Source organism: Lemur catta, chromosome 6 (assembly GCF_020740605.2).
Source record: "Lemur catta isolate mLemCat1 chromosome 6, mLemCat1.pri, whole genome shotgun sequence".
Lineage (NCBI taxonomy): Eukaryota > Metazoa > Chordata > Mammalia > Primates > Lemuridae > Lemur > Lemur catta.
The window spans coordinates 59,401,474-59,418,680 of NC_059133.1; the positions used below are offsets into that span (position 1 = coordinate 59,401,474).

At 62.2% G+C, this 17,207-nt stretch overlaps 1 protein-coding gene across 2 annotated transcripts in view; it reads left to right on the forward strand.

Annotated features, from left to right (window-relative positions):
• The window catches only part of COL2A1 (collagen type II alpha 1 chain), a 30,275-nt gene that overhangs the window by 11,670 nt on the left and 1,398 nt on the right, over positions 1-17,207 (forward strand). For both annotated transcript variants that reach the window (XM_045555080.1, XM_045555081.1), the window contains 36 exons: positions 2,265-2,309; positions 2,810-2,863; positions 4,375-4,473; positions 4,776-4,820; positions 4,914-5,012; positions 5,206-5,259; positions 5,637-5,744; positions 6,144-6,197; positions 6,285-6,383; positions 6,538-6,591; positions 7,059-7,157; positions 7,532-7,585; positions 7,966-8,019; positions 8,350-8,403; positions 8,615-8,668; positions 8,906-8,950; positions 9,135-9,233; positions 9,463-9,570; positions 9,919-9,972; positions 10,254-10,307; positions 10,667-10,720; positions 10,983-11,036; positions 11,315-11,422; positions 11,914-11,967; positions 12,391-12,444; positions 12,873-13,034; positions 13,229-13,336; positions 13,537-13,644; positions 14,014-14,067; positions 14,242-14,349; positions 14,574-14,627; positions 14,776-14,883; positions 15,129-15,182; positions 15,601-15,708; positions 16,040-16,328; positions 16,775-16,962. In XM_045555080.1, coding sequence (XP_045411036.1) covers positions 2,265-2,309; positions 2,810-2,863; positions 4,375-4,473; positions 4,776-4,820; positions 4,914-5,012; positions 5,206-5,259; positions 5,637-5,744; positions 6,144-6,197; positions 6,285-6,383; positions 6,538-6,591; positions 7,059-7,157; positions 7,532-7,585; positions 7,966-8,019; positions 8,350-8,403; positions 8,615-8,668; positions 8,906-8,950; positions 9,135-9,233; positions 9,463-9,570; positions 9,919-9,972; positions 10,254-10,307; positions 10,667-10,720; positions 10,983-11,036; positions 11,315-11,422; positions 11,914-11,967; positions 12,391-12,444; positions 12,873-13,034; positions 13,229-13,336; positions 13,537-13,644; positions 14,014-14,067; positions 14,242-14,349; positions 14,574-14,627; positions 14,776-14,883; positions 15,129-15,182; positions 15,601-15,708; positions 16,040-16,328; positions 16,775-16,962 — 3,051 coding nt within the window. The remainder of the gene's footprint in view (positions 1-2,264; positions 2,310-2,809; positions 2,864-4,374; positions 4,474-4,775; positions 4,821-4,913; positions 5,013-5,205; positions 5,260-5,636; positions 5,745-6,143; positions 6,198-6,284; positions 6,384-6,537; positions 6,592-7,058; positions 7,158-7,531; positions 7,586-7,965; positions 8,020-8,349; positions 8,404-8,614; positions 8,669-8,905; positions 8,951-9,134; positions 9,234-9,462; positions 9,571-9,918; positions 9,973-10,253; positions 10,308-10,666; positions 10,721-10,982; positions 11,037-11,314; positions 11,423-11,913; positions 11,968-12,390; positions 12,445-12,872; positions 13,035-13,228; positions 13,337-13,536; positions 13,645-14,013; positions 14,068-14,241; positions 14,350-14,573; positions 14,628-14,775; positions 14,884-15,128; positions 15,183-15,600; positions 15,709-16,039; positions 16,329-16,774; positions 16,963-17,207) is intronic.

Genomic DNA, 17,207 nt, shown 5'->3' on the forward strand with positions numbered 1-17,207 from the left:
CATACCTTATATGCTTCGTCTCATCTGCTCTCCCCCACATCCTACACGGTAGGTTCTACTCTTCTCCCCATTTTAGAGCAGAAGAAACCACGGCACAGAAAGGTTAAATAGCCTGCGATAAATGACCCTTTGCAGCCTCGGACTCTGGTGGCCGCTAGTTAATGTGGGTGATTAAGAGGCAGGGGACTGGCAGCCGACAGAGGGTTTAGCTCCGGTCGGAGACGTTTAGCTCCGGTCCTTTAGCAATAGAGAGTGCTTGTAGGTGCTTGGTCAGGCGAGTGATGTGATGAAAGCCGTGTTTAGGAAAGATTATGCTTTCTGTCGAATTCATGCCCCAGCCACCCAAGCGCCGAGGCCCCTCCTCGCAGGTCCTCGCAGGGCTGGCCAAAACACATCCGCTTCACCCCGTTGTGCTGCTTTCCGGATAACGTGTCTGTTTGGCAGAAATTTCCCTCCATAGCAGATCAGTGAAATAACCAGCAGCCTCGACCCCTATTTGTCAGCCAGGGCTGCTGCAGTGCCTTGCCCCAGGTCACTTTGTGCGAGGGGATTAGAGAGCGCTGGGCCTGCCAAGAGACACCACTGTTTCTACAGATTAGCAGGCGCTGGCTTGCGGCCATTCAGCGAGGCTCCCAGCTGCCGTGGCCTCAGCCCAGGAAAGGGGTAGAGACGAAGGGCATCCCCTGCCCTGGTCCTCCTCCTTCCTGGGTGCAGCGGGCCCTGATCTCGGCTCTCCATGCTGAGTCTTGTCCCCACAGGAGTCAGGCTGCCAGCGTGTGTATAAGATTTGGCTTCAAAGGTTGACAACGTTGCCTTTGAGCCCTTCTTTGCTCCTCCTCCCTCCGCCCTCCAATCAGACTCCTCTTGGCTGCCCCTGCTCTGAGGGCTCCCAGCAGCCGTCTGAGTCTTGACTTCCAGAAGGTGGCTGTGCAGTGACCGAGGTGTGCGGGCCCCAGACACAGGGCAGGCTCACGTACTTCCAGGTGTGGGCCTGGTGTCAAGGCTGGGCTGGGGACTGGCCTGGGTTGGCCCTGCCTGCTGCGGTCACGTGCCCCCACCTCCTTGGGCACGACTGTGCCCTCTCCCAGCCGTGCTGCAGGGACAGCTGGCAGATGCCAGCTTGGCTCTGGCTCTCAGAGCAGTGCGGCAGCTCCCCCTTGCTCATGCCCAGCCCGGGACTCCTGCTGGCCGACTCCCGGCGGGAAGGAGCACTAGAGCTTCCCGAAGTGGCCAGCCCAGCCCAGAGCGCTGTGGCCAGTGCCGAGGCTTTATGTTCCCTCTGACGTTTTTTCTGTTACGTCTTCTCTTGCTTTGCTGCTAAATGCCAGTCTGGAGAGGCTCAGTTAGGAGAACTGGGCCATAGCCAAGAAGCCGGTTTGAGTCTCCTTTAAAACACGAGCTCCCCCTTAAGCATCCTTCTCCTCCAGCTTCTGAAGAGAGGCAGAGGCTGGCAGGTGGGGCCCAGGAGGGGAAAGGTCCCCTCCTGGCCTGCTCAGGTCCCCTGCCCAGGACCAGGTCCTAGGCTCAGCTCTGCCCAGCTCTCTGGCTTCCGGAGTTTGGGTAAAGAGTTCCCTGGCCCCTAAGGGCCTTGGGAGAGAGTTTGAAGGGTGCACACCACAAACTCAGGGGGAAAAACCCTCAGAGTGCAAGTCCTGTACAGAAGGAACTGGCAGTCTTGCTTTGTGAAGCAAAACCTCTCAGGGTTCAGCTGTACGTCTCTGGGCCATGGCTGGTGCCCTGTCCCCATCAGGGAGCCGGCAGAAGACATCCTGCAAGCATCTTTGTCTTCCTAAAGAGCAGGTTGTCTGGGGAGGGGCCGGAGCACAGAGGCAGCCTGGAGCCAACTAAGGGGACTTAACCAGGCCCTAACCAAGGGGGTTAACCAAGCCTTGAACGCGCGTCCCTCTGTGGGCAGGCGGGAAGCGCTGAGTGCAGGCTGCTGCATGGCTATTTCACTTTCCTTTTGCCCAATTCATTGAGTCTTTAAATGATAACTTGGCCTGACGTTAGGGGTATTTGGAGTCTAAACTCCAAGAAATAAGGGACTAGCAGGGAAATCACCTACGCTTCCAGCCACTCACACGGGGCCACAGAGGGGTTCCTGTGGCCGGCTGTCCCGCTGCTCACACCCGCCCTTCTGTGCTCAGCCCTGGGACGCCCGCCTGGGGCAGTGTCCGGCTCACTTTCTGTGAGGGTGGGCTGTGAGCAGGGGCGGATGGGCCTGTGGGCACCTCTCATGGCGGTTTCCTCTTCCTTGCCCACAGGGTGCCCGCGGCAACGATGGCCAGCCAGGCCCCGCAGGGCCTCCGGTGAGTTCCTGTTGTCCTCGGCGGGTGGTGGTTGTGTTTTCAGTGCCAGGAAACAGCCCCATGAGGTCTACAGGGGTTACTTGGTGTAACCGCAGCATGCTCCGACTTCTGTTGGAAAAGAGGAAGGAGGAGGAATCATTTTTAAATATTGCCTGAGCATGTGGATAACAAGCTTTGAAGCATTGGTTCATTTTTCTCAGCCACCCTTTCGGTCTTTTTTGAGGAGGGCCGTGAAAGAAATGACTGCTTCTCCTGTCGTATATAGTCAGAAACTTACTTTGCCTTTTGATGCCAGGCAAAGCATGGCCTCTCTCTGGAGTGTCCTAGGGACGCTGGCAGTGGGGACAATTTTCATCCAGGGACTTTTGGCCATAATGGATGCAGAGTGAAATCAGTACAAGGGTGGGAAGGAGCCTGAGGTGTGTGGGCGGCTCACCTTGGAGGTGGGAGAGGTTGTGCCCAGAACTGACATTCGCCCCTCACCTGCTTCCTCTCTCCAGGGTCCCGTCGGTCCTGCTGGTGGTCCTGGCTTCCCTGGTGCTCCCGGAGCCAAGGTGGGTGCCCTGCTGCATGCTGAGACACTCCCCTCTCCCCACGACCCTTGCTAGCCACCCCCCAAGGGGTGGCTCCCACCGCCCACTGCTGCTCTCCACCCAGGCAGGGCACAAAGCCAGGCGCTTCGCAGCGTCACCAGCTGGAGGGAAAGTAACACGGGATGATAAAAAGCGAGAGGTCCAGTTACAGCTTTGGAGTGGGGAAAGGCAGACAGAGAAAAAGATGGGGACACACCAGAGACCTGGGAGGGGGCAGAAGGCCAGGAATGGCAGTAGGAAGATAAACAAGTCTGGGGGAGACCCAACGGCTGAGCAGGGTGGAGGCCAGGGGGTGCTGGCTGCTGGAGGGCACAGGGGGTGCACGGACAAGGAGCCGGCTCCCAGCTTCCCTCCCCTCCGGGGTCTGCCTCACCGCGGGTGCCTGGCCCTGCCCAGCTGAGTTAATGGAGTCCTTCGGAGGATTGCTAGAGGCCAGTGGGAGGCCAGCCAGTTCAGGGACAGGCCCCTGCGGCCCAGGAGGGATTCCAGTGTGGACGTCCCTGGGAATGAATGCGGAGCCTCCGTGTGTCACTGGCATCAGGTTGCTTTTCCCCTCCTGGGGGTTTCCATGGCAACCAGACAGTGTCTGAGGCCCCTGGAGCCGGGTGAAGGAGACCCATTGTGAAGAGGGACAGCGGAAGGTGAGGGGGCCTGACCTTTAGAAAATAATAACCACAAAAGTGAAGCAAGAATGTCTGAGAAACCTGAGCAGGCTCTGCCCTCTCTCCAGGTCAGCAGCCCTCCCCAGGGACTCGGCCGTCCAGGGAGTTAGAACTTTCAGGAAAACATGAAAGTAAAAGCAGAGGCCATTTGTGGGGAGGGGGCTGCCAGAGGCCCCCAGAGGGGATTGGCCTGCAGTGGAGCAGGGAAAGCCAGCGTGCTTTTGCCTTGGCTTCCCAGCCCGTTCCCGCAGGCTGGGGCCAGAGCCTGGGGCGTCCCTGTGCACCCGACAGCCAGATGGGCACGGAGGGTGCAGGGTGCTCTGAGCGGAGATGCTCAGGGAAGCAGCAGGCCAGGTGGCCCCAAGCTCACCCCTGGGGCCTCAGTTCCTCAATAAAATGGAAACACAGGAGGGGTGGGGAGAGAGGGGCTTCTGTCCATCATCCCATGGTGCCAGGATGGCTGGGTCCCCAGCTCACGCCTTTCTGGTAGGCGCCAGCGGGTCCCTCAAGCCGCTCATTGCTAGAGGACGTATGTGCCGTTGCCTGTAGAGGTTTACAGTGCAGAGGGGAGAAGTGGGGTGGAGAAGGAAGGCATGGGAGTCATCAAGTCATCAGCTTAGCCGAATGGGGACAAAAACAACAATGTGACCTGTGCGTGAACACGTGTGAACACACATGCTAGTGTGCGAGGGTGGGAGCACATGCATAACTCTCGGGTGCCGTGCACGCAGCTGGCCTTGCACTGTTGCCAACCCCCTGGAGGTCTGTGTCCCCTCTTCTCTTCATGTCATCCTCCCTGCCTCTTCCCAGGGTGAAGCTGGCCCCACTGGTGCCCGTGGTCCTGAAGGTGCTCAAGGTCCTCGCGGTGAACCTGGTACTCCTGGGTCCCCTGGGCCTGCTGGTGCCTCTGTAAGTGCAGCTTCTCTTTGGCCTGGGGGGCCTGGGGTCTGCGGCCTCGGCACTGTTGACTCTGTGCTTCACTCTGAGGGGCGTGGGCCCCAATCACCAAACCTTTGTTAGGCCCAATGCCTGTCCCCTGGTCTAGACATATGTCCCTCCACCCAGAGTCTTCCCTGGAAACATGCAGTAGGCATGTCCCTGAAATGGACAGCGCCTGCCCCAGTCCCTGGACCTGGACCCAGGAGGGCTGGGAGGTGTTTGGGGTTCATTCTTTGTTGCTTACTTTACAATGACACTGGCTCCTTTTTCAGGGTAACCCTGGAACTGATGGAATTCCTGGAGCCAAAGGATCTGCTGTGAGTGTTACCCCTGGACTTTGTTCCTCCACGTGGGCTCAGTCCTGCCTCAGCCTCTCTCCTGACGCTCCTCCCTTCTGTTCACGCTGACAGGGTGCTCCTGGGATCGCTGGTGCTCCTGGTTTCCCTGGACCCCGTGGTCCTCCCGGCCCTCAAGGTGCAACTGGTCCTCTGGGCCCGAAAGGTCAGACGGTAAGATCCTGACATGACCCCTAAGTCCCATTGCCATCCTTGGAGACAAGTGCCATCTCCCCTCCTTCCCACGCTCTCCCGCCTTGGCCTCAACCAGTGCCCATCCAAGGGCACCTTGCACAGGGGTCCTGGAGGTGGGGCAGGCTCTGTGGAGAGAACCCCGTGCGAGGACCTGCCTTTCTCTTCTGTTTAGGGTGAACCTGGCATTGCTGGCTTCAAAGGTGAACAAGGCCCCAAGGGAGAGCCTGTGAGTATCTGCTGCAAGCTGCCACCTTCCCTGCTGCCACCCTTCCCCCGCCCCACTGCCCTCCTCCTCGGGGCCCATCCCCCAGTCGGGGGCCTCTCAGGTTGTTCCCAGAGAAGGGTTCTTAACAGGGCTGAGAAGACGCTGCTGTAGCTTCAGGTCTTATCTTTGGCTTAATCAGTTTCAACAGTTTGAACTTGACACCCTCCCTCTTCCCGCAGGGCTATTTCTGCTCTTCCACGGCTGATCCTCACGGCCCTTTTCCCCAAGTCCCCCAGCCCTGAAGCAATTGCCAGGGCCACTTCCTCCACACCCTGGGCCAGGGCTTGCCCCAGGGCCATGTGAAGACTCACCTGTTTCTCTTTTGTGTTGGTCCTCAGGGCCCTGCTGGCCCCCAGGGAGCCCCTGGCCCTGCTGGTGAAGAAGGCAAAAGAGGTGCCCGTGGAGAGCCTGGCGGTGCTGGGCCCATTGGTCCCCCTGGAGAAAGAGTAAGTGAACTGGGAGTCCCTAGTCTCACTGGGGCTGTGCCCTCCAGATGGAAGTGCTCTCGCGGCTGTGTTCTTGCCAAGACTCATGACTTGTCTAGACATCACACTCCTCTTTCCTCCACCCGCCACCATGGGGATAGGGATCCCTCGTTCTAAGTTGTGTCCCCAGCCCTCAGGGTGACACAAAACAGTCTGAGCTCCTCCCAAAAAGGTGGGGACAGGCTCAAGAGGTTAACCTCTCAGAATCCTGCAGGCCACTGCTACTGCTCCCCAGAGATTGTGGACGCTGGGTTGGGGGTGGGTGGGAGGGACCCCCTTGGAGCCTTGCTGGGCTCTCCCCAGCCACTGTTGGGTTAGTGGCCATTCTCACTTACTGCCTCTCCTCCCACTTCTTCCTAGGGAGCTCCTGGCAACCGTGGTTTCCCAGGCCAGGATGGTCTGGCAGGTCCCAAGGTGAGTGGGGAAGGAGGGGGCGGAGGGCCCTCCCTGCACCCGCATCCCTGATCACATGGCAGCCTGCTGACTCCCTGTCTTGTGTAGGGAGCCCCTGGAGAGCGAGGGCCCAGTGGCCTTGCTGGTCCCAAGGGAGCCAATGGTGACCCTGGCCGTCCCGGAGAACCTGGCCTTCCTGGAGCCCGGGTAAGTAGCAGAGCTGCTTGCTGTTGCCCTTGGCTTCAGACTCTGAGCAGACCCTCATGCCCTTCCCACCTGCTGCCTCCAGCCCTGTGCTGCCAGGATTGGGAGGTCCTGGGGCCTGCCCCTGACGCCACCCTCTTCTCTTTCTTGAACAAAGGGTCTCACTGGTCGCCCTGGTGATGCTGGTCCTCAAGGCAAAGTTGGCCCTTCTGTAAGTCCACCATCCTGGGATTATTGGGAGGGCAGGGAGATATTCTGGGGGAGGCAGTTTTTCGGGGAGAGAGGGGAGCTTGGGTGGGACAGTTTGGGGTGTTGTGACTTTGGAGAATTGGGCAGGGGAGAGATGGTAGGTTCTGGGGCCAGGAGTGGCCTGTCTGGTAGCTATGAGCTCTGGAAATGCCACCCCTCTATGCATTCAGGCCTTTCCTTGGGGGGGGGGGGACGACAATGTCTAATGTGCACTTCCAGGGGCAGACTTCTGAGCTCAGCAGTGCCTTGTCACAGATGGGCCTGTGTGTGCTGTGGGCTGCTGGTGGCAACTGTGGTCAATCCTAGATGCTGTGTGTGTGTGGGCAGCACCTAGTCCTGTGCCAGCCACACAGCAGGCACTTAGTAGATGTTGGATGCGCGGACGCTGTCAGAGTGTCTGTGGTCTGAGAATGGCGTCCTCTCTTTCAGGGAGCCCCTGGTGAAGATGGTCGCCCTGGACCTCCAGGTCCTCAGGGGGCTCGTGGGCAGCCCGGTGTCATGGGTTTCCCTGGTCCCAAAGGTGCCAATGTAAGTAGTAATTTGCTCTTCCGTTTCCTCCCATGTGGCGCTACCTACCTTCCTGCCCCCTTGGGGAAAGGGCTGGATCCTGAGCGGAGTTAATCCAGGGACAGTGATGAGCGGGATCCCTGTGCCATGGGCAGGAGTGCATGTGATCTGGGGGAACCCAGGGCCCCGCAGAGCCTCAGGACATTGCAGCCATGACATTGTTCCAAGGGGCAGTGCCTGGGGGTCCCGCTGCCATTAATGCCTCTGAACACAAGAAAAGGGGCTGATACTCTGCCTTACCCTCTGCCGCCCGTCGGGGTGGCCCAACCCCAGTCTCCCCAGCCTGCCCCCTCGCTGCCACGCGTCCACTCAGGGCTGCACTCTCTCTCCTGCAGGGCGAGCCTGGCAAAGCTGGTGAGAAGGGACTGCCCGGTGCTCCTGGTCTGAGAGTAAGTGCCCCTCCCCACTGCCTGTGCCTGGTGTTGGCTGGACACCTGGGAGGGGACGGGGAGTGGCCTCCCTATGTCATGGTCCTGCGGATCCCTGTGGCTGAGCCCCGTGCTCGCTGGGCCCTGTGGGGTCCACACAGGAGACTTCTGGCTGCGCTTCGTCTGCAGGCCAGGGAGATGGAGGAGGCATCTGTGTCGAGAAAGACTGAGAGAAAAGGCGGGCCAGGGAAGGAAGGGAGGGGAGGGTGTGGAAATGGAGTTCAGTTGGAGGATGGTGGAGGTCTGAAAGCCCTGGGCCCAGAAGTGCCTCTACGCAGTCCTGGGGGGACCACAGAACTGAAGCAAATCGTAAGTCATTGTCATTTGTCTCTTCCCTCTAGGGTCTTCCTGGCAAAGATGGTGAGACCGGTGCTGCAGGACCCCCCGGCCCCGCTGTAAGTACCTGCCCAGCCTCTCCAGGTGGCCCTGTGACCGGGGCTTGGTGGGGTGATGGCAGGTGACTGCAAGCCCATCCAGTAGTGGAGCTGAGCCAGGCCCCCAGCCCCACCCTGAGCTGTGGCAGGGCATCCCAGGAGGCAGCGTGGACCCCTCTGATGGCGAGGAGTTGGGTTGTTGACGGGAGAGCAGCGAGACACACGTACACACAGGAGCTGGGTGGTGCAGGAAGGCGCCTGTCCTGCCCCTCCTGCTGACCCCTGCCTGGGCTGGCTGTGGCTCTCAGGCTCTCCAGAGCACCGGCTCAGCTCTCCTCTTTCCCTCTGCAGGGACCTGCTGGTGAACGAGGCGAGCAGGGTGCTCCTGGGCCATCTGGGTTCCAGGTAGGTGGCTGGACCAGGTTCTGGCCTGGGCTGTCTGGGGCAGCCGCAAGCTCTGTGGGTGGGGGGCCCACCCCTCCCTCGGGGGTTGAGGCTTCCCTGGCCCTGGGTCCTATGGCTGCTTCCTCCCCAGGTCTGCCCCGTGCCGTGCCACCCTGCAGGGCTGGGACAGCAAACTCACTCTTTTGTTGACACTTGTCACTTTGGCTTCTAGGGACTTCCTGGCCCTCCCGGTCCCCCAGGTGAAGGTGGAAAACCAGGTGACCAGGTGAGTATGGGGCTCTTTGAACCTGCAGCCTGTTTAGATGGGAAGGTCTCTTCTGATGCTGCGGGGGGAAGGGCAAGAGGGCACGAGGAGCCCCGTGAGGCCTGGGAATGTCCCAGACCCACGTCCCAGCTCCCACCAGATGACACAGTCTGAGCTCAGTGGCTCCCACGGGAGGGATGTTCAGGGGTCTGGGACATGACGCCTTCACTCTCTCACTCATCTTTCTTTGCTCTGCAGGGTGTTCCTGGTGAAGCTGGAGCCCCCGGCCTCGTGGGTCCCAGGGTGAGTGTCCTGTCAGCCATCGCTGGGTGTTCTCCTTGGGCCTGTCCTCTCCCTGTGTGGCTCTGCCAGAGCCTCCCAGCACCACAGTCTTCCCCGGGTCCCCCTCTCCTCCCCGCCTCCCTGCTTCCCCCTGGGCCTTCTCCCCCACTGCTCTTGCCTCATTGCTCCTTGGTGTCTGTCACAGGGTGAACGAGGCTTCCCAGGGGAACGTGGCTCTCCCGGTGCCCAGGGCCTCCAGGGTGCCCGTGGCCTCCCTGGCACTCCAGGCACTGACGGTCCCAAAGTAAGTGAGGCTGAGTCTTGCAGGGTCTTGAGGGCAGCCCTGGGAGGCCCCACTGAGCGGGGAGAGAAGGGGAGGGGGCTCAGGAGGAACGAAGACCAGGAGGGAGGAGTGGAAGATAGGGCCGGAAAGGAGGTCTGGGCAGGAGGAAGGAAAGGAAAGAGGGGTTTGGGGCCCTGGGGTCCTGAGGAAGGTCTGCCCCCCACTCACTCCTTCTTGCCCACCACTCCAGGGTGCATCTGGCCCAGCTGGCCCCCCTGGGGCTCAGGGTCCTCCAGGTCTTCAGGGGATGCCCGGCGAGAGGGGAGCAGCTGGCATCGCTGGGCCCAAGGGAGACAGGGTAAGTACTGGGCCTAGCGTGCCACTCACCAAGGCCACGACTTTGTCACGCCCCTGCCCCTCCGCTCCCACCCTCTCCCTCGTGGTGCCTGGGGATGAGGGTCCCACTTAGTCCTTCCTGAGGAACCTGGAGACCCCCTCCTTCCCAAAGCTCTCTGCCTTTTAGTGACATCCTCTCCCCTGGGCCTTCATCTCACTCCTGTTACTCCTAGTTGCCCACCCTGAGACCACAGCAAATCCTTCTTGGGCAGGGTTCCAGCCATCCCTGGAGCCCCAGCCAGGGTGGGACTGAGCTGCCGAGGGGGCCCTGGAGCGCCCCCCTGAGGCGACTGGTTTTGTCTTTTCCCAGGGTGATGTTGGTGAGAAAGGCCCGGAAGGAGCCCCTGGGAAGGACGGTGGACGTGTAAGTGAATGCTGGTGTCAGGACCCCGAGGATTGGGGTGGGGCACATGCAGGGTTGCCCGTGGGTCTCTGGCCTTGCACTCAGGGAGGCGGGCTGGGCAGTGTGTGAGTGGGGTCCCTGGTCCTGCCTCTGTGTGGCCAGCCGCGGGGACTTCCCTGTCAGACTGGGGCCAGAGGGGGCCCTGGGGGCCAGGGGAGGAGCACTCAGTGTGGTGCACTGAGTGTGGGCCCCCAGAGTCCCTGCCCAGCCCCTGCCTCCCTCATCTCCACCTTCTCCCCCAGGGTCTGACTGGTCCCATTGGGCCCCCCGGCCCGGCTGGCGCCAATGGTGAGAAGGTGAGTCACGGCTCCGTTCCTCTCTCTGCCTCGCACCCCCGTTGTGCCCCTTCTCCACGCCCGCCAGACTGCTGTGTCTTCTCCCTCATCAGCTGTCACCCTCCTGCCCACCGGGGGCTGCCAGGAGTGAAGGGGCCCTCTTAGAATGAGGTCACTAGCCGTGTGCCCTGTCGGGCAGAGTGGCTACGCTGGGCGTAAGAGTGCGCTCAGCAGGGACCCTCGAGAGGGTGCCGTGCGGGCTGGGATGCGGAACTCGGGCGTGCGGGGTGGGGTCCGAGTCCCCAGTGGCAGGGTTTCTGGACGAACTGTGCCCTCCCTACCCCCCTCCTCATCCCTGGCTCTTCCCCTGACCCCTTTAGGGAGAAGTTGGCCCCCCTGGTCCTGCGGGAAGTGCTGGTGCTCGAGGCGCCCCGGTGAGTGTCTGGCCAGCCCTCGCTCCTGCCCGCCCTCTGGGCCTGGGGGCCGGGGCAGAGAGGGAGGACGCGGCCAGGGCGAGGCCTGTGGGTTGACGGGGCCTGACCAGGAGAGGCTGTCCCACCTGGGGCCCTTCGTGTGGGATGAAGGCTACTTGGAGATGCCTCCTCCGTGGCAGCATGAGGCCGGGGGGGTCGGGGGGGCTCTCAGGAGCAGAAGCAGCGGCAGGCCCTGACCTCTGCCCGGCCCCTTCTCTCACAGGGTGAACGTGGGGAGACTGGGCCCCCCGGCCCAGCCGGATTCGCCGGCCCCCCCGTGAGTATCTCTGGCTGCCTCCCTCCCAGCCCCGGCCACATCCAGGCCCTGGGCACACCGAGCCTGTGGGGGAGGGAAGGACGTAATTTAAAGAAGCGGGAAGAGGACTGTCCCCTCCTGTCCTTTCGCACCTCCATACCAATACTACAGTCCTGTCTTAGACCCAATTCTCAGGCCCGGGGTGGACACACACACACTCACAGAGTCTCTGGCTCTTTTGGAAGAACCTCGAAGATTCAGCTTGGTCCTCACTCGTTCGTCCCCTCCTTCCCCTACAGGGTGCTGACGGCCAGCCTGGTGCCAAGGGCGAGCAAGGAGAGGCCGGCCAGAAGGGTGACGCTGGCGCTCCTGGTCCTCAGGGTCCCTCTGGAGCTCCTGGGCCTCAGGTGGGTAATGCTGAGCTTCCCCGAGAATTGTTCCCTGGGGGCAGGGGTCACTGGGTGCAGGAGGAGAGGCCCTAGCAGACCGGACAGGCAGAAAAGGGTCACAGGCCTGGAGGACGCCCCACCCGGCAGTCGGCAGAGGAGCTTTCATTGTCTTGGTGTGGCCTGAGGGCTGGTGTGGGGGTGTTGGGGGGTGACACACAGTGCAGGCTGGTCTCCTGGGGAGCGGGGAGTGGGGTGGCAGGAAGAGCTTCCCTGGAGGTGAGACCCTGGACTGGCTCCGTGGTGCCTGACGGGCTTCTCCTAGAACTCAAGTCTCCTGCTGGGGACAGTGGGCAGGCCTGCTTGGGACAGCTTCTCCAGGCTGGGAGTTCAGTGCCCAGAAAGCTGCGTCTTTGAAACCCTAGCCCTGGGAGTCCATTGCTGGGGCTCAGAAACAAGCCCACCACCCGCTCCAGGCCACTGGCCTCACTGTCTCCCTCTCTCCTTCCCAGGGTCCTACTGGAGTGACTGGTCCTAAAGGAGCCCGTGGTGCCCAAGGCCCCCCGGTGAGTGAGGCCCCTCACGCCCCCACCCCTCTCACAAAGCACCCGCAGCAGGTTCTGCTCTGGGATCCACCCCACCTCCTCCTGTCGCCGTCCTGCTCATGCCCCAGCCCGCGTCCATACGTCAGCCAGGTGGAGAGAGGGCACCTCTCTCTGCTGGGTGCACAGGGATCCCGGATCCCCCGTCCCTGGGCTCGGCCCCTCACTCAGCTCCCTGAAGCGCCAAGTGCCTCCTGCTCCTGCAGGAGGAGCAGCCATGCCTGATTCTACGGCCAGATGGGCTGTCCCTCCCTCCCGAGCTCCCCTTGCTGCTTTGTAGCCCTTGCCCCTTTCCACACCAGCCTCTGAGCCCCCTACCCCTGCCAATTCCATTCTTGAACCTCCCGAGGGCCTGAGGTGCTCAGGGGCTCTCCTTTCCTCACACAGGGGGCCACCGGATTCCCTGGAGCTGCCGGCCGCGTCGGACCTCCCGGCTCCAACGTAAGTGACGCTCCTGGCTTGGGAGGCACAGGCAGGGGTTGAATGTCTGGCCCAGGCCCCCACGGGGGTCCAGAGGGCTCCAGGCAGCCTCCACTCCCCTCTGACCGTCCCCACTCCAGGGAGGGGTAGCTGATGCCCCCTGGGAGTGAGTGCCGGCGTGAGCACCAGGCTTAGGGTCAGAGGAGCCAGGCTGGAGCTGCTGCTGGAGGAATGGGGTTGGGGGCAGAAGGGAGGAAGAAAAGGGAGCAGACAGGGCTGGAAGGGCCGGGCTGGCTGCCCAGAGCTCTCACGCAGGGTGGACTGGGAGGAAGCTGCCTTAGTGTGGGGAGACAGAGGGGAAGGTGCTGTCCCTGAGGCCACGGTGGCTGTGGCAGCCTGGCTAGGGAACCGTGAGATGAGCTCTCACTTCCTCCACTTGCTCCTTTTAGGGCAACCCTGGACCTCCTGGTCCCCCTGGTCCTTCTGGAAAAGATGGTCCCAAAGGTGCTCGAGGAGACAGTGGCCCCGCCGGCCGAGCTGGTGACCCCGGCCTCCAAGGTCCTGCTGGGCCCCCTGGCGAGAAGGGAGAACCCGGAGATGACGGTCCCTCTGTAAGTCCCTCACCAGGCCACACTGGCCTCTGAGGTCCCTGGGAGCAGGGCTGGGGGAGGCTCCTGAGCTCACAGCGCGGCGTGGGAGGGAGCGGGGCTGTGGGGGTGCAGCGGAGGGGCGGCACAGAGGGAACTGTTCTGGGAGGGCAGGAAGAGCTGTGGCCGGCTCTCACCTCCCACCCCTGCTCTCTTAGGGTGCCGACGGTCCTCCAGGTCCCCAGGGTCTGGCTGGTCAGAGGGGCATTGTTGGTCTGCCTGGGCAGCGTGGAGAGAGAGGATTCCCCGGCCTGCCCGGCCCATCGGTGAGTGTGGGACGCCCTCCCTCCAGCCAAGCTGGGCCCAGCCTGGCTCAGGCCTGAGTGTCCTTGCTCAGTGCTCTCGGTGCAATGGCGTGGCCTCTGCAGAAACAACGCCACTTCGGGCTTCCGCCCGCTCAGCACCCTCTGTCTGCCCTGGTCACCAGCGCTTAGCGTGTGCACTCACTGTCCTGGTCTCTCTCCAGGGTGAGCCCGGCAAGCAGGGAGCACCTGGCGCATCTGGAGACAGAGGTCCTCCCGGCCCCGTGGGTCCTCCTGGCCTGACTGGTCCTGCAGGTGAACCTGGACGAGAGGTGAGCAGTGGGACACCCCCCCACCCCCGCCCAGGGTGGCTCTGACTAGGGAGGGGAGCCCTGTGTGTCTCTGTGCCAGGGCCAGCCAGGCCATGTCCTGGGGCCCTGGAGAAGGGGGTGGCAGGGGCAGCCAGTAGGCCCGAGGGTCTGGGTGCAACGGGAAGGTCGTGGGGAAGAGAGACGGGCACAGAGACCGAGAGCTGGGCGCACAGGGCGGGAGGCCGACAGAAGCTGGGTGAGGAAGCTTTGGCCCCAAAGTGTCAGTGGGCAGAAGAGAACAGGCCTGGGCTTCTGAGGGGAGGACAGGGGAGCGGTGTGGGAGTCAGGGCCAGGGGGCAGCTCTGACCACATTTCTGTTCCTTTGCCCAGGGAAGCCCCGGTGCAGATGGCCCCCCTGGCAGAGATGGAGCGGCTGGAGTCAAGGTGAGCACCTGGGTGTCCCTGCGTGTGGTGGGATCGGGAGGACATTGCCTCGGGCCTAACAGGTCAGCCGGGGTAGCAGGTTGGAATCAGAGTCTCCTCTCCGTCTGGAAGGACCTTCTTTCTATCCTTGCTTCTTCTGGAACATCTCTGAGCCCGAGGCCTCTTTCCTGACAGGGCGATCGTGGTGAGACTGGCGCCGTGGGTGGTCCCGGAGCCCCTGGGCCCCCTGGCTCTCCTGGCCCTGCCGGCCCGACTGGCAAACAGGGAGACAGAGGAGAATCTGTGAGTATCCTTAACTCAGTAAAAGCCAGTGGTGAGGAGGGTGGCTGAGTGAGCAGAGAGCATTTCCAGGACCGCCCTCCCCTGCATGAGGGACCGAGGCCGCCCCTGGGCCTGGCGGTCTCTGGGCATCGGGGCGGCAGACTCAGTGCCCAGCCCAGAGCGGATGCAGAGGAGTCACCCTGTCCTAGCTCCGCACTGACGTTGTTCTCACTCTCTCCTCACAGGGTGCACAAGGCCCCATGGGACCCTCAGGACCAGCTGGAGCCCGGGGACTCCCAGTGAGTATCTGAGAGTCCTGCGCTGGGTCCCCGGCAGAGGCAGCCTTGGAGGGCAGCGGGGACCCTGCCCACCCAGCTTGGGTGGGACACACGGAGGGCTCCTGTCCTGGCCCTGACCCGACCCAATTCGTGTCTGTCTTGTTCCCAGGGCCCCCAAGGCCCCCGAGGAGACAAAGGAGAGTCTGGAGAGCCTGGCGAGAGAGGCCTGAAGGGACATCGTGGCTTCACTGGCCTGCAGGGCCTGCCTGGCCCTCCTGTGAGTGTGGCTGCCTGCTCGGGGCTCCCCGAGGCCTCCTGCCCCTCAGAGCCCACTTGAATTCCCCACGCTGCTAGGACAGCTTGGGATCACCCTAAGACATTTCCAAGACCCTCAGGGCTAGAGGGGGAGGAAGTGGGAAGGGAAGGGGGTGGGACACACAGCTGCCTCCAACCCCAGGATCTATCTGTGCATCCATGTCTGTCTGTGCTGACCGCCGCCCTTTGCCTCTTCCTTCTACACAGGGTCCTTCTGGGGACCAAGGTGCTTCTGGTCCTGCTGGTCCTTCTGGCCCTAGAGTAAGTAAGACGGAGCAGGAGGGGTGGCCCAGGGCACTGACCAGGTGTTCCCATGGTGGGGGGACGCTGCTGCTTCTGGGGAAGGGCTGGGCTCATCAGCTGCGGGGGTGGGACTGCTCGGTGTCCCTGCGGCCAGAAAAGCACCTGCGGTCACAGTGCCATAGATAACTGTGAGAGCAGCTGGTAACAGGATTTTACAGAGAGGAGCTTAGGAGGATGGGAGAGCCATGGCGCCGTCCTGCTGGCTCGTGGCCATATGGAGACCAACTTGGGGTTCCATGGCTGAGCAGTGTGAGGAACTGGGAGCAGAGTGGCTGGCGCAGTCACGACGGCCACCTAACCAGCCCCAGCTGCTCCCCAGCCTTCGCCGTGAGGACTGCTCGTTTCTCACGCTCTCTTCTCTCTTTCCCGCCTGCAGGGTCCTCCCGGCCCTGTTGGTCCCTCTGGCAAAGATGGTGCTAACGGAATCCCTGGCCCCATCGGGCCTCCTGGTCCCCGTGGACGTTCAGGCGAAACTGGCCCCGCTGTAAGTGTCCTGACTCCTTTCCTGCTGTCTGAGCTGTCCCCCGAGGCCTGAGCTGCCTGGTGTGCAGGGGCTCTTTTGGGGTGTCAGCCTACAGCTAATAGTGATGGCGTCCTTTACCCTGCGGCCTCCTCAGAGGTCACAGGCCCATGACTGTGCTGGGAGACAGAAGAGAGGGACTCAGGAAGAAATGGGATGGCGCTATGGGTGCCTTGGCCCCTGCCCCACCCATGGGACTGGGAAGGGGACGCTGTAGTGCTCTCTAGTGGATGGGGAGGGACACGGGAGGGGCGCCTTCCTGCAGTTCCGGGCTGATCTCTGTTTCCTGCTGCAGGGTCCTCCTGGGACTCCCGGACCCCCTGGCCCTCCAGGTCCCCCTGGCCCTGGCATCGACATGTCCGCCTTCGCCGGCCTAGGCCAGAGAGAGAAGGGCCCTGACCCCCTGCAGTACATGCGGGCTGACGAGGCAGCCGGCTCCCTGAGACAGCATGACGCCGAGGTGGACGCCACACTCAAGTCCCTCAACAACCAGATCGAGAGCATCCGCAGCCCCGAGGGCTCCCGCAAGAACCCCGCACGCACCTGCCGGGACCTGAAACTCTGCCACCCTGAGTGGAAGAGCGGTGAGCCTGGAGGACAGGATCCCCTGCCCTGGAGAGCAGGGTCAGCCCCCCGGTGTGGCCACCTCCCCTGCAAGGGAACAGACGCCCCTTAGTGCAGGGCAGAGCTGGGCCTGGAAGGTTCTAGCAGAGGGTTGCTCCCGCATTTCACAGCAGAGAAGCTGCAGCTGGGCAGCTGTCCTGCCATAGCTACCTGGCAGAGGTGACCTCAAGGTAAATCCTATCCACCAGCTGGGCATTGCTCCTGCCCTCTTTGCCCATGTCCTTCCATAGGACTGGACTTTGCCCATCCAGACCTCCCTGCTCCTGCATCCTCCCTGCCGGCCAGCCCAGTCCTCTCTCCGGTCTCCCTGTAGGCCTTTCCTCCGTCGCAGTCGGGTCTGGCCCCCTCAGTCATTGGCGTCTGTGCCTATCTGAGCCCCATGGGGCACTGCCTCTCCCCGCTGCAGGAGACTACTGGATTGACCCCAATCAGGGCTGCACCTTGGACGCCATGAAGGTTTTCTGCAACATGGAGACTGGTGAGACCTGCGTCTACCCCAACCCCGCGACCGTGCCCAAGAAGAACTGGTGGAGCAGCAAGAGCAAGGAGAAGAAACACATCTGGTTTGGGGAGACCATCAACGGGGGCTTCCACGTGAGTGCCTGCGTGCCTGGGGCCGGGGCGGCTCCTCAGCTCCGTCTTCTTTCTCCCTGGAAGTTTCTAGCACAGTCCCCACATTCTCCTTCAGTTCTCTTTTGGGCTTGAGAGGAAGGAAAGAGGAAGAAGAGTATTTTTTCCCATTTAGAGGTGGAAAAAGAGGTCCTCTGAGCTTGCTCTGCTCCCTGGAAGCAAAAACATCCTCCCAGCCCCTCGCTGCCCCAGCACCGCTCAGCTTCTCT